The following is a 13,581-nucleotide window of genomic DNA, read 5'->3' on the forward strand; positions in this document are numbered from 1 at the left end:
TAGGCTCTCTGCTAATTAATTAATTAGTTAAGCGTTAACTATTTAATCCGTCACAATGCCCCTTTCTGCCTTTATTAAACCTAAATTCTGAAGCAAGCCAATTTAGAAAACTTACTTTTTGTCCACAAAATTATTAATTTTAAAGCTTTTGAGAAAACATAAGAAAACTTGTGTTAATTTAGGAAATTTTTACTTGTGTGTTAGTTACTGCATCAATTTTAAAGCTTTAGAGAAAACACGAGACAAAAAATAAAGCTCAGTTAACTGGATTTTCAATCCTGTATGAAATAGAATCAGTTTTTTATATAACTTTTCTTCATAAATGTATATGCTCTATGCCTCTATCTCTTATAATAACATTAAAGAAATGCAATTATGACTGAAAATAGAATTCACGGATTGTGTGTTGTTGGCCTATGCAGACACCGACGGTCGACAAGTCTTAGTTGTCCCATTGAGCTGGTGAGAGAGAGATGCATTCATTTACACTCATCCAAAAGACCAAAACATACTTTTACATTCGTTTATTATTAGACTCTTTAAATCTAATTCATCATATATTACGAAGATGCTTCTCCATTACTCTTTTCGTATCAAGTATTACACAAATCATTATGTAACCATGGTTATAAAATAGCTACCATGGTACATATACTACATATTCCTTACCTAAAATAGCACAAAGAGATAGTTGGGAGTGAAGTACGTATGAATCAAATTACAAAACAAACTGAAAAGCAAATCTTGCCTTCGTTAGATGTATTATATCTTATTGAAATACTTATTGCTGAGGATGATACACACTTCTTATACTTAGCCACACATCTTCTTTCTCAGGTTTCTTAGGAAATCAAACCTGTGAGAAGTTTGAACAGGGAAGTATGAACTTTAATGGTTATAAAATCATATAGTTGAGCTGAAAACATTATGGACATGATGCTACTTACTTGGGCATGTTCGGTTTTGTACTTCTGAAGCTCTTCTTCTGCACAAATGAGCCTTATGGACACACACAAACAGAAAAAAAATATATATTTAGGAATCTAAACTACAACCTGAGAAATAAGTATTTCAAAAAAGAGGAGATTGTCAAAGTTACTTACCTCCATTGCAGGTCGGTTATGTCGTGGAGCAACTCTTTCTCTCTTTCGTGTGCTGCTTCAAGCTGGGATTCAAAAGAAGAACAATCCTTTTGATATCCAATTTTGTGGGAGGAATATGATTCAGTAATTTTTACTTTTTTTTTTATGACGGTTACATACCATTGATTTCTCAGTAGGAGCTCCACTAGGTTGGTGTAAGCCTCCTGGTTCACCTGAACGTACGTCTACATCGGCGAAATCAAAGAAATCAAATCCAGTGGCAGTAAAATGTAAAAATCTGAAGGATGAATGGAGACAGAAACTAACCTGTCAGTTCTCTGTAGGAGAGTACTTTCATCATATGCAGAATGTTCTCCTGTTTTTTTGGAGGATGTGAACTATGAAATAATTTTTTTCATCTTTAAAAGATATAAAGAAAGCAAAAGGCATACTCTTTCCAATATATTGGTTTGCAGAACTGGATACACCAGCGGGTAAACGTATGAGCTGGTTAGATTTGGTAAAGCGACATCAGATCCTGAAACAGAGGGAGGTAGAGAAGCAGCAGAATGTTGGCTGAGCACCTACATAACCACAAAAATGTTTTTTTTTACTCTTGAATGATGATAGACATTGATTATTTGTGTATGCAGCTGATAAGGCTGACCTCAATACTATTACCAACCTGCATGCTGTGACTCTTTTGCAAGATTGGAGATGGAACTACCTGATAAAGAGAAAGCGAATATGAATATGAATACAAATAAAAAAACGTGAGAGAACAAACAAATAAACCGTTTTCCCCTCTTAAAACCATGAAAATGGTGATTACCTTGTCGATGTCGAGATTTTCAGAAGTTACTTTAAAACGTCCTCTTTGCTGCACAACTGGCGGCTTTGATTTGTCGTCAGATTCATCTAGGCTCGCTGACATAGATACACCATTTAATTAATTAGAAAGAGCATTGATCCACATGGATGTTTAAATTTGATTCGAATATATACTTACCTGCTGCTTTGGGTGGTTTAACAGCCATCTCCGTTGGTGCTTCATCTCCTCCCACTGTAGGATGTGCCCCATTTTGAAGATGATCTTGGGTTTTATCACTGGGAGTTGACATATTAGCATAAAATTGAATCCCACATACAGAGTACATGTATAGTCAGTGAATATGAACGTTGAAGTCAGTTTTTTTTAGTCTAGAATCAAAGAAAATAGAACCTCAGGTTTTGAAAGACTGAGGCAGGTAACGGTTAAACAATAAGACTTAAAATATGAGCCAAACAAAGGTCTTACAAAAGCAGTTCATGTTAAAGGACTAACCTCTCTCCCTTATTGACACAATTGCCTGCTGGAATCTCTGTTGGCTGATTGGTAGCGACAGATGTGGAATCCATTGATTTCCCATTGCTTGCATGCGTACTTGCAACAGTTGTATTATTTAAAGATAGATCCTCATGATGGGGAGATGAATATACGTAGTTATCATAACTGGGGCTGGCAAGACTTTCATCATCAGATTTATCCCTGGTCAACCAAAATATTGTTTGTTCAGTTTATACACCTTTACTCAGTTTTAGATAAGTAGACAACAAAATGAAAATTCCAAATAGAGAACAACAGAGCTAAAATTAGGAGATAAACCTTGCGATACTTAGAGTTCGGTGAATCAGGGGTTGGAGATGCTTATTTGCCAGTTGACCAATATCCTCCTGCAGAGATTAAGTAATAAATAACCCTTAAACATCAACAAAATAACAAACTTGGATAGAAAAAGGAAACATTTGGAGAATATCTAGAGATATGTACTCTAGAAAACTGAGAAATATTTCTACAAGACACCCACCTGAGTCTCCGGTTGCATATCATGTGTATCTAGAGCCTGCAACGAAGTTGTACTTTCAGATAAACTGCTCTCCGACAAGCCACAATCTATGTCCTGGATCTGGTGGAAATAAGAACATCATAATATGAACTTATACCAATGAAGCACGGCTACTTTTTATGGGCTAGAGGAGAGCAAACTTATACCAAGGAAGCTTGGGCTTTCATGTCATCGAGATTGAAATTCCACCCGCTGATACCTCTCTTATATTCATTCTGCATGTTACTATGACAATAGGTTAAAGGCCAAATACTCCGAAAAAGATTTAAACATTGATGGAGAAAGCCAAAACTGGAAAACACAAACCTGGGACAGTTCCTCCTTCTCTCCATCTGCCATTTTCTCTTGTGCAAGCATATCTTCTTCCTTTTTCTGAGCATATACCCATCAGTTATTTCATAAGATGATGATTGATAATATTGAACAACTAAGGGGTGTCTACTTAGTTCTACATATTCAACCTTTATTGCCTGAACACGATTAACAAGATCTGGTAACCCATCCAGAAGTTTTCGAGCAATGTAGTCGCTTGACCTCGCTTGCTTGAAAAAGGAATGCTTTAACAGTTTTTTTGCAGATGGGCGTTTGGAAGGGTCTTTGACTAGACAACTGGCAATCATCTGCTTGAAAGACTGAAATCACCATGAAAAGAGGAAAAATTGAGATGTAAATAAGCAAAAAAAATCTGACCAGGATGTAAAGTATTGACTGAAACCAAAGAGTATACCCTTGAAAACTTCCTGTCTCTTTCGTAATCCAGCCCTGGTGGTGCATTTTGCAAGGTCATAAGCAGAACCTGAAACCATATTTTATTTTAGAATTGAGCCAAAGATTTTGGAGCTGAGAATTCAAACTATGAACCTTCATAGGTGGATACTTAGAGAAAGGAGCGTGTCCATGTGCAAGCTCTAGCCCGGTTATACCAAAGGACCAAATATCAGCCCTGAAGATAAATGTTCCAAATAAGAAACACTATATACTCCTCTAGTAAACACAGATGATATAAACCTTCGAAAAGAAGGTTAAACTTACTTGAAGTCATAGCCATGTAACTGCTCCATGACTTCAGGTGCCATCCTGTGAAAAACAACATAAGTACTAACTTCAAACTATTGAGGCGGAGAGTAGTTATCACCAGCGTTCACTAACCAGCAAGGCGTTCCAACAAACGTGTTCCTCGTCCGTTGCCTATCACCTGAATCAAAGAGACAAGCAGATACACCAAAGTCACCCAGCTTGATTGCACCACGAGCACCAAGCAGAATATTCCCCGCCTGAAACAAACGATAGTCAAATATGAAGCCAATCCATTTGAGAATGAACAAGAGGACACGTCGTGAATAACTGACTTTGACATCACGATGAATGTGACCATGCTGATGGAGATAGTCTAATCCCTTCAAGGCCTCACGGAGCATAGTGGCGATAATAACTTCCTCAAAGCCATCAGGATAAGCAGCTTTAAGAATGTGAAGGCAAGAGCCACCAGACATGTAAGGCATGACAACCCACAGATTGTGGTCACTAACGAAAGAGCAATGCGATTTCAACACATTGGGATGATCAACGAGCATCATCGTCTGCGCTTCACGAGATATATTGTTCTGCCAACAAAAGAAATAATTAGCTTTAGCCAAAACCACAAAGAATACTCAATCGAAGAGAATCAAATCAATCAACCAGGTCGCAGTTATCTCGTTCGAAATCGAGAATCTTAATAGCAACGACTTCGTCGAAAGGGATGCACAAGGCGCGATGCACTAGAGCGCTGCAGCCTTGGCCGATGACCTCGTAGATGGTGTAGTGCTCTGGCCCTATCGGATACTTCTTCTTCTCCATTGTGTGATCTCTTGCGTCAAAACGATTCTGGAATCACAGATTCACAAAGAGATTGTACGGTTAAAACTCAAACGCAGCTGGCGAAAGTAGCTTAAGAGTAAATTAATCTACCGAATAGATGTATTTAGGGAAACAAATGAGATTCGAAAACGTAATCTCGAAGGAGAATTAAATCGTTACCGGGAAAATCACGGCATTGATTAGTGAGGAGTGAGAGAAAAGGAAAGTTATAGATTGATTGATTGATTGATGATGATGAACCTCTTTTTTTTTCTTCGTTGGATTTTCTATCGAAAATTTTCTCGAGAAAAAATATTGAAGCGAGAGAAAGGGAGAGAGTGAGAATCGGATCGCCACTCGAAATGGGAGAGAAAGCTTTTTGTAGGGTTTGGTGGTGAATATTGGAATCCCGCCACTTTAGGTTCTCTTTGTAAAATCAATATTTAAAAAAATATATATATAATATCCAGCTAAAAAATAACTAACCGTCTAATGTTTCATTTTAATAGCCGGTTGAATCACTGGTTTTCTCCTGAACCAAATGAAACCGAGACGGTACTTCTGGATATTTTTCTTTTTGAGCCATCAATTTGTCTAAACCAAACGAAACCGGTTTGCCTATGCTACTAGAACTAGACTAGAGAGTAGTAGTATCTTAATGGTTAAACTTTTAATCTCGGAAAATCCGTGAAATTGTGATAAAATATCTATTGCACTTTTGTGTTTATACCTTCAAGAATTACGTGATCATACTTTGCATCTCTGCTCACATAAATTACCATTTCAACTACCATATGTCAAGTTGGATGTATCCAAAACAATTTTTTTCCTTGTCAATATGTAAATTTACAATGCCATTAACGTAATAAACCGTATATACTGTATCTTTATTCTTTAGCAAGGCCCATAAGTCCATGAATGAATTGATACTCACAACAAATTGATAGCGCCCATTAGGGGACCATATAAAGAGAAACTCGACATTTATGATTAGCAACAAAATCGACGAGGATCATACACTCATAAGCGCGCGAGCAAATATACAGCCCATTAATAGCCCAATAAGACCTTCACCACAAGGACATTAATTAGCCTAACTCTAAACAAATCTTACAAGTAGGATTTATCGATTTCTTTGTCGGGATTTAGCAATCAATTTCAGAATGCATTGACATTTTTGAATCACCAGTATACAATATCTATAGACATTATAAATGTAAGTATTGAATAGTGTCATGTAATGTCGGTCGAAAACTTAAAAGCCAGCTAGAATATAACAACCACCCCCACATGTTGAGAGCATTAATACAAAGTCCACAAGTGAGTGGAATATAACTCGATTCCATCATAACACAACCTAACACGCTGTCTCCTTTTTCTAATAAATTTCCTTAATTGTCGGTATTTGTAACGGACTATGTTCTTTTGAGCTCTTGACATACCGCGTTTACCGGCCAATCGTCTCTTACTCTAGAGGCCTAACTCGACGAAGGCGAGATCTACAGTTTTGACAACGCCACGGTGACGAAGATAAAGCTTCTGCTATTTGGGAAGCTAAAGGAGGAGTTTTTTTTCTCTTTCCATTGTCGAGGGAGGGAGCTGTAATCAGCTCTTCTTCATCTCCAGATCTCGAATCGGTTTGTAATTTTGATCTGTTTTCGTGATTTATTTACAAAACTTTGAGCTTTCTTCAGATTCAATCATCTATATCGTTTAGTATTGGAGATTTTCGTTATAGATTGATGGACTTAAGATTGGGTAATGAAAATGATTTTGAGTTTTAGCAATGGTAAGAAGCTGTGTTAATGGTTTATGAACTAAGGTTTCACACTTTTAATGGTTGAAATTTTTTTTATTGGTTTTCCATTTGAACTCAAACACATTTGTCATTTCAGGTTGGTGCTTAAGCTAGAAGGATCAGTTTTTTATTGAAGCGATGGTTGTTGATGGGATTGTGTCATCACCACTACGTAGGCCACACGTGCTAAAGAAGCAATGGGAGGACTTGGGTAGCTTCTCTACTGTTTTCCGGAGGCATCGCTTCCTTTTAACCGCTATGATCCTTTTGGCCTTCCTCTGCACCATCTACATCTACTTTGCCGTCACTTTAGGCGCTAGGCACTTGTCGTGTTCGGATATGACCGGGAAAGAGAAGGCAATCTGTCAAATGGGACACGTCCACGCCAGTTTCTCTAAAGGGAGGAAACTGAAATTCTTTTGAAGAGTGTCAGCCAAAGCTGATAAGCATTATTATAATGCAAATGTGTGTGTAACAACAATAGCCTGAAGAAATGGCTTGTGTGTTGATCATAATGTATACTTTTTGTATTGTATTATTTGATTGTGTCGGAAGATGATTCCACAAAAACATTGTATAAATGAATCTTTGTAATGGAATGTAATACTGAAAAAGATTATCACACAATTAAAACAACATTTTGGTAGATCTTTGCAGTCTTTGTCAGATTCCATCAATCACCATGTTTGGTGAGGAGCCAGTGGTTCAACGTCTAACTTGGGAGATTGATCAAAGAGAGATGCTGGAGCAGTCATCTCCACGCTCCAAGAATCATCTATGTTGATTTCCATAGCTGTTTCTTCTTCTTCATCCTCTTCAAATGTTACCTCGAGATCTTCAGGTGATGAACGGATCCTCTCAAGCTCAATGGAAACCTCTCTCATGTTCGGCCGCTTCTTCCCTTTTAAGCTTAAGCACCTTCTGGCAAGTTTCGCCACAGCCAACACTTGTTCATCTTTGCACTCTTCTTTGATCCGAGGATCAACAATATCAAGAACTCTGTTCTGCTTCATGGCCTCGTTGAAATGAGATGCAAGCCCTCTGTTTTCTTCAGACCGCATAACAGAAAACGGCTTTTCTCCGGTTATAAGCTCAACCAAGACAACCCCGAAACTATAAACATCACTTTTATCCGTAAACTGGCTGGTTTGAAAGTACTCCGGATCCAAGTATCCAAAAGTACCTGCAACTAGAGTTGTCAAGTGAGTCTGATCTATGTTGATAGATCTCGAAGTACCAAAATCCGACACTTTCGCTCGATACTTCTCGTCCAAAAGTATGTTTGTGGTCTTGATATCTCTGTGATAGACCGGAGTAGATGCAGCCGAGTGCAAGTAAGCAAGTGCTCCTGCAATCTCCCCAGCGATCTGCAAACGCACTTCCCAAGTCATTATGTAATCATCAGAATCATCGTGCAGACGCTTGAATAAGTCTCCGTTTGGAATATGCTCGTAAACCAAGATGGGAACCTCCGTCTCCAGACAACATCCCATGAGTTTCACGATGTTCCTATGGTTAATCTGCGAGAGAACATTGACTTCGTTGATGAACTCCTCGACTTTGTCTTCGTCCAAAACTTTGGATCTTTTCACAGCGACGATTCGTCCATCTACCAACATTCCTTTGTAGACCGTACCTTGACCTCCCTGCCCAAGAACCCTGTTCTTGTTAAAGCTATCTGTTGCCTTCTCGAGCTCTTTCGCGGTGAATATTTTTGATGTCTCCACATTGCCTCCTTCTTGTGTGGTTAACTGTTGCTTCAACAACAAACCTCCATTACGTTTAAAGAACTTCCTCTTCCGGATAATCTTTCTTCTCTTCTTGACGAACTTGATCAATCCCCATATCCCAAGAACCAAGAACAACAATGCCAAACCTAGAACAAGACCTGCACAATGACCCCAAAAAACTTTAATATCACTCCATTTTGCTATCTGATTACAAAAACTCCATTGACTCACCTTGAATCACAGGCTTGATCTTCCCTGATTCCTTTGGCTCACACCTAAACGAACCAGGGACATTCACACAAGTCTGTTCTCCACAGCTGTTTCGTCCTTTTCCTTCCTCACATTCATCAATGTCTTAACAACAATTACAAAAAAAGAGAGAGAATCAAATCAACAGATGCGTTACTAAGTCACCACCACTGAAGCCAATGAGATGAAGATCTTACCAACACATCCACCAGGAAGATAAGGATTCCCTCTGTAACCAATATTGTTACAATAACAGTTACTGTAACCAAACCCAGAGAAGTAACCGTACTCGCAAACACAGCTCGGTGCGCTCGTGTAGATTCCAGCTTCGGTCAAGTTCACACATCCCACTGGATCCCTTAACCGAGAATCAAAGAACCATCCAAGCTCAACCACACTAAACCCATTCCTAGAAACCTCCTCAGCCTCGGTCACATTCGCCGGAGAGTAAGTCTCGTTCGTCAAGAACGCGACTTTACACTCCCCTCCACCGGAGCTTTCTAAGTTAATGCCGATCACTTGCGGTTTATCCGCCGTGATCACGGCCTGACAGCATCTGTAACCGCCGCAGATCTTGTCTGAACGACTCTTGTTCTTGTTGGTGTTCTCATCGCAGCTCGATTCGCATCCTATGATCTGAGATTCGATGTTGGTAACCAACGCTCTGGCGTCGCAGCCTACGGAGACGAGATGGTTCGACTCGGTGATGAAAAAGGGGCTTCCTTTGCCGGTGAGGTTTAAAGGAGGAGGCTTTACGGCGGGTCGTTGAGAACAGCCGGAGGAAGTCACCGGAGATTTTATGTGAACGACGCCGTATGAGCTGTCGATGCTGTTTCGGAGAGTGATGCTTACTAACTCTCTGTTGATCTTAGAGAGGAACGGAGCTAGGGGGTTACCGGAGGTGGATGTGGTGGTGGTGTTACAGACAACCTCGTACCAGTCGTTGAGGTAACAGTCTTTATGTCCGATGCCGAACGGGAAAGGAATAGAGATTCCTCCGCAGATTCTATTACAAGAAGTTGAAGAAGAGTTGATGTTTTGAGCTGTTGTTATCAAAGCAGGGCCATTGAAGATGAACAGAGTAAGGAGAGAGAGTGGAATACACAAGAAAAGTCTCTCTCTCTTCATTTTCGTTTTTGGTTTTCAGTTTTCTTTTTTTTCCGTAATGAATTTTGTATGAGAGCTAACAATCATTGAGCCGCTTCGCTGGATGAGAGTTTCATGGAAGCAAGCAAGCTATGCATAATATCTCACACAGGGAACAAATTGTCAAACGGTTACGGTGATGGGTTTAATCTTTATATTTTCTCTACTGATTAATGAATATGGAAATAAAGTCAACTATGCCCAAAAAAGGAAATAAAGTCAACTACCAAAATACCAACCCAAAACACTGCGTCGCAAAGTTGATTATTTGCCTCGAAAGTTGAGAAACTAGATCCTTTATTACACAACTGGGGAACCTTAATAAAAAGTACATTCAGACTCACTCACACACAAGCATCAAAATAGAACATAAAAGCAAAGATACGAGACTATGGTGGTGGTAGACGGCTTTTACCGAGTTTGAAGAGGAAACAAAGGTTCAGTATCTGACAACGACGATGTAGCGACACTGTTTTGAGAAGCTGGAGCGGTGACAGCCACGTGAGTCCAAGAACTTTCCCCTATGTTAACTTCCACAACTCTTTTGTTTTTGTCTTCTTTGTCTTCGTCAACGTACTCATGCGACTGCATGTCTTCAGACGACCCACGGATTTTCTCTAATTCCATGGACACTTCTCTCATGCTTGGTCGTTTTTTCCTTTTCATGTTCAAACACGTCCTCGCAATATCCGCCGCTGCAGTCACTTGGTTCAGGTTGCATCCATCTCTGATTCGTGCATCGATAATGTCAAAGAGTTTGTCCTCTTTCATTGCAAGAGTGAAATAACTTGACAATGTCCTGTTTTCTTGAGACCGTAAGAAAGAAAATGGCTTTTCTCCGGTGATAAGCTCCACGAGAACGACTCCAAAGCTATAAACATCACTTTTGTCTGTGAACTGGCTAGACTGGAAATACTCAGGATCCATATAGCCCGCCGTACCCGAAACCACGGTTGTTAAGTGGGTATGATCCACCGTTATCGATCTTGAAGTTCCAAAATCAGACACCTTGGCTCGATACTTCTCATCCAGCATTATGTTTGTAGACTTGACATCTCGGTGATAGATTGGAAACGATGCAGACGAGTGCAAGTATGAGAGAGATCCTGCAACATCGATAGCAATGCGGAGACGCAAATCCCAAGTAGCCATCATATTATCACCAAACTCATCATGAAGATGTTCGAAAAGGTTACCGTTAGGAATGAACTCGTAGACGAGAACTGGGACATGTGTCTCAAGGCAACATCCCAAGAGTTTCACGATGTTCCTGTGTGGTTGATCTGCGAAAGAATGACAACTTCGTTGATGAACTCTTCCAACTTGTCCTCGTCCACCACTTTAGATTTTTTCACTGCCACAATTCTACCATCGACCAGCATCCCTTTGTACACGGTACCTTGACCACCTTGTCCAAGTATTCTGTTTAAGCTGAAGTTCTCGGTGGCCTTTTCCAGCTCCTTTGAAGTAAACACTTTTGTATATTCGACCTTGCCTTGCGTTGAAGTTAATTGCTGCTCCAACAATAAACCTCCATTGCGTTTGAAAAACTTCTTCTTTTGGTTTAACCTTCTTTGCTTTCTAATAAATCTGTATGCCAAGTATATTCCAGCAACAAAGATCAATGACCCAAAACTCGAACCAACCCCTGCAAACACACACAAAAGAAAGAAAAGAAACATTGTATATATCGTTTTGGATATATAATAAAATAAATGTGGATCAAAATTTTACGTGATTACCTATTGCAATTACTCGCCGTCGTTGACTTTCGTAAACACACTCATAGCCTCCCTGCAAATTGACACAAATTGGGTCTGTACAACGCACGGGATTTCCATTTTCGTCTTTTCCTTCTAGGCATTCATTAATATCTGGTTTAAAAAATAATGAAACTGAAATCAAATGATGACCCCATAGGCTTTTTGTTTAGACAGCTTCACATATGTTTGCTTTGGTCATCATAGAAGATTAGAATAGAAACATGAAGTAGTAACACAATCACTAACCTTTGCATCCGCCAACAACATATGGGTCGCCTCTGTAACCCGTAGTGCATTCACATATTCCATAGGTTGAAAAGCTAGAATAATTTTCGCATGTACAATTTATTCCATAAGTGATTCCAAATTGGTTATCTGCTTGTCTGTACTCTTTCTTAGTATGGCATCCCAGAGAGTCGAAAAAAGAAGGATTCGACGTACTGATGAGCCATCCCAGCAAAACCATAGCATTTCCTTTAGAATGAATCCTTTGAGCATCAGAACCATTTGACAAAAGGTAGTCCTCGTCTGTTAAGAAGGCAACTTTGCACCCTCCTGACGTTGTCGTGGTGCTATCTATTCTGACACCAACAATCTGTTGACGTCCACCAGGGATGTTTGCCGCACAGCATCCAATACCGCTGCAGCTTTTTTCGTCCGCAGTGCTCCTTTTTCTACAATCCTCGGCGTCGGAGCTATAAGTTGTAATACACTCGTCTAGTGCAAGAAAATCTTGAGTAGGTGTACGGCTTTTTTTGCCGCATCTAGAATTGCATCCCGCCACGACTGGTTCGACATTTGTTAACGATGCTGTGATGCCACAACCAGCCGCTATCAGTGTATTGCTTTGGTCAAAGTAAAAAGGGGTACCAGTCAAATTCAAAAGTGATTCAAGCTCTTCTTCTCCATCGCTTGAACATCCCTTTGAAGCTATTGAATGTTTTATACTAATTGAATATGGAGTAATCTTCACAACTTCCTTGTCTTTTTTTTTTTTTTTTTTTTTTTGAACACCACAACTTCCTTGTCAATTACGGAAAGAACGGGGACGGGCTTTTTTTTTTGAAACTGAAAGAGAGGTATTAATGTGATCACATTTAATTTCGTACCATGAATTGAGATAGCAGCCCTCCCCGATTCCAAATGGGTGCGGGATGTCGATTTCTCCACACCGACGAGGACAAGTTGATCTGGAAACGGGGAGATCTGCAAGATTCAGCAAAAGTAGCAGAGGTAAGAGAATCCAAAGAAAAGAAGTTCTCATGTTTATGCTGCCTGTTCCTTTTTTTTCCTGAGTGTTTACTTGGTAAGACGCATAGACGGGTTTTCTAAGGTATATGCGAGGAGAAAGTTTGCGTTTACTTGGAAACAGCAAAGAGGTCTTGGTCTTCCTTATCTCTTTCTCAATCATGATTATTGCTGGACCCCGTTTTGGGTTTCTATTTTTTTTTATCTGATTAAAAAAAAAATTAAAATCGTACCAACTGTGGAACACCACGGTGGAGCCTGCAAACAGTGCACAAAATCCATCGCAAGAAGTTTTTTTTTTTTTGGTAAAATCCATCGCAAGAAGTTCTCAACTCATGCCTTCTGTTACCGATTTTTAAAAAATTAGTGGAGTCCATTACACTTTTTCACCTAAGAAACCTTTTTATATCCTGCAATAATGCTGGCCTAAGGTGTAGATAATTCCAGACATCAACACACTTTTTTTTAATCAACACAAATGTAAAAGTCTCCGGAAAGAATCCAAAAGCATTTCTTCAAAAAAAAAAAAAAAAAAAGAAATCCAAAAGTTTGAACACTACGTCTACAGCTTCCTTTAATTTGCATGTATTTGTTATCTTCTTAAGTAGGGATAACGACAATTCCTAATTTTTTTTTATTGTTCTTGTGGTGTTGTTTATTAGCAATAATGAACTTAGAAAAGTCGCAGATTGATCCAAAAAAAAAAAAAGTCGAAGCTTGTCTTAGCCGCCAGTATGCCTTTGATATCTGCGTGTAGCTGCGACTCTTCCGCAGAAAGCCGAGTGGTTGAACAAATATGAACGCTACTTAGATCACTCAAAATGTGATGAATGTGCATGT

General features: G+C 39.4%; 4 protein-coding genes across 8 annotated transcripts; 1 reads left to right on the forward strand and 3 right to left on the reverse strand.

Moving 5' to 3' along the window:
• Positions 1-558: 558 nt before the first annotated feature.
• LOC106354799 (serine/threonine-protein kinase BLUS1-like) lies at positions 559-5,241 on the reverse strand. 5 transcript variants are annotated; one of them, XM_013794839.3, is made up of 22 exons: positions 4,988-5,241; positions 4,649-4,834; positions 4,318-4,572; positions 4,118-4,242; positions 4,001-4,045; positions 3,830-3,911; positions 3,696-3,764; positions 3,430-3,600; positions 3,275-3,340; positions 3,115-3,183; positions 2,930-3,028; positions 2,728-2,795; positions 2,407-2,610; positions 2,092-2,189; positions 1,915-2,009; positions 1,768-1,809; positions 1,535-1,666; positions 1,410-1,458; positions 1,263-1,327; positions 1,104-1,165; positions 948-999; positions 559-856 (listed from the first exon to the last, which is right to left on the reverse strand). In XM_013794839.3, the coding sequence occupies exons 2-22, from the start codon at positions 4,805-4,807 to the stop codon at positions 851-853; spliced, it is 2,013 nt and encodes a 670-aa protein (XP_013650293.2). In that variant the 5' UTR covers positions 4,808-4,834; positions 4,988-5,241; the 3' UTR covers positions 559-850. The 5 variants fall into 5 exon arrangements, with proteins under 5 accessions (XP_013650293.2, XP_013650292.2, XP_048592402.1 ...); XM_013794838.3 differs by having other exon boundaries at positions 1,750-1,809; XM_048736445.1 differs by having other exon boundaries at positions 1,912-2,009.
• A 1,502-nt stretch (positions 5,242-6,743) lies between these two features.
• LOC106430768 lies at positions 6,744-7,243 on the forward strand. The gene has a single exon (XM_013871566.3). It carries the CDS (start codon positions 6,744-6,746, stop codon positions 7,026-7,028), a length of 285 nt encoding a protein of 94 aa, XP_013727020.1. The 3' UTR covers positions 7,029-7,243.
• LOC106354800 (wall-associated receptor kinase-like 22) lies at positions 7,165-9,956 on the reverse strand. Its single transcript, XM_013794841.3, has 3 exons — positions 8,782-9,956; positions 8,567-8,689; positions 7,165-8,493 (listed from the first exon to the last, which is right to left on the reverse strand). Exons 1-3 carry the CDS (start codon positions 9,710-9,712, stop codon positions 7,283-7,285), a joined length of 2,265 nt encoding a protein of 754 aa, XP_013650295.2. The 5' UTR covers positions 9,713-9,956; the 3' UTR covers positions 7,165-7,282.
• A 22-nt stretch (positions 9,957-9,978) lies between these two features.
• Positions 9,979-12,919, reverse strand: LOC106354802 (wall-associated receptor kinase-like 10). The gene is given in 6 exon segments (XM_048736446.1): positions 9,979-11,005; positions 11,008-11,378; positions 11,473-11,604; positions 11,740-12,472; positions 12,508-12,552; positions 12,554-12,919. Coding segments are annotated over 6 exon segments (2,496 nt in total). The 5' UTR covers positions 12,905-12,919; the 3' UTR covers positions 9,979-10,141.
• Between the last annotated feature and the right edge of the window lie 662 nt (positions 12,920-13,581).

Source organism: Brassica napus, chromosome A7, assembly GCF_020379485.1.
Source record: "Brassica napus cultivar Da-Ae chromosome A7, Da-Ae, whole genome shotgun sequence".
NCBI classification, from domain to species: Eukaryota; Viridiplantae; Streptophyta; class Magnoliopsida; order Brassicales; family Brassicaceae; genus Brassica; species Brassica napus.

Coding starts and splice junctions, on each gene's coding strand:
- LOC106354799 (XM_048736443.1), bottom strand. CDS start 4,807: ATGGAGAAGAAGAAGTATCCGATAGGGCCAGAGCACTACACCATCTAC. Junction 3,765..3,829: donor CTAAGTATCCACCTATGAAG/GTTCATAGTTTG, acceptor ATATGGTTTCAG/GTTCTGCTTATGACCTTGCA. Junction 2,010..2,091: donor TAAACCACCCAAAGCAGCAG/GTAAGTATATAT, acceptor TATCTATGTCAG/CGAGCCTAGATGAATCTGAC.
- LOC106430768 (XM_013871566.3), top strand. CDS start 6,744: ATGGTTGTTGATGGGATTGTGTCATCACCACTACGTAGGCCACACGTG.
- LOC106354800 (XM_013794841.3), bottom strand. CDS start 9,712: ATGAAGAGAGAGAGACTTTTCTTGTGTATTCCACTCTCTCTCCTTACT. Junction 8,690..8,781: donor TCTTCCTGGTGGATGTGTTG/GTAAGATCTTCA, acceptor ATTGTTGTTAAG/ACATTGATGAATGTGAGGAA. Junction 8,494..8,566: donor GATCAAGCCTGTGATTCAAG/GTGAGTCAATGG, acceptor GTCATTGTGCAG/GTCTTGTTCTAGGTTTGGCA.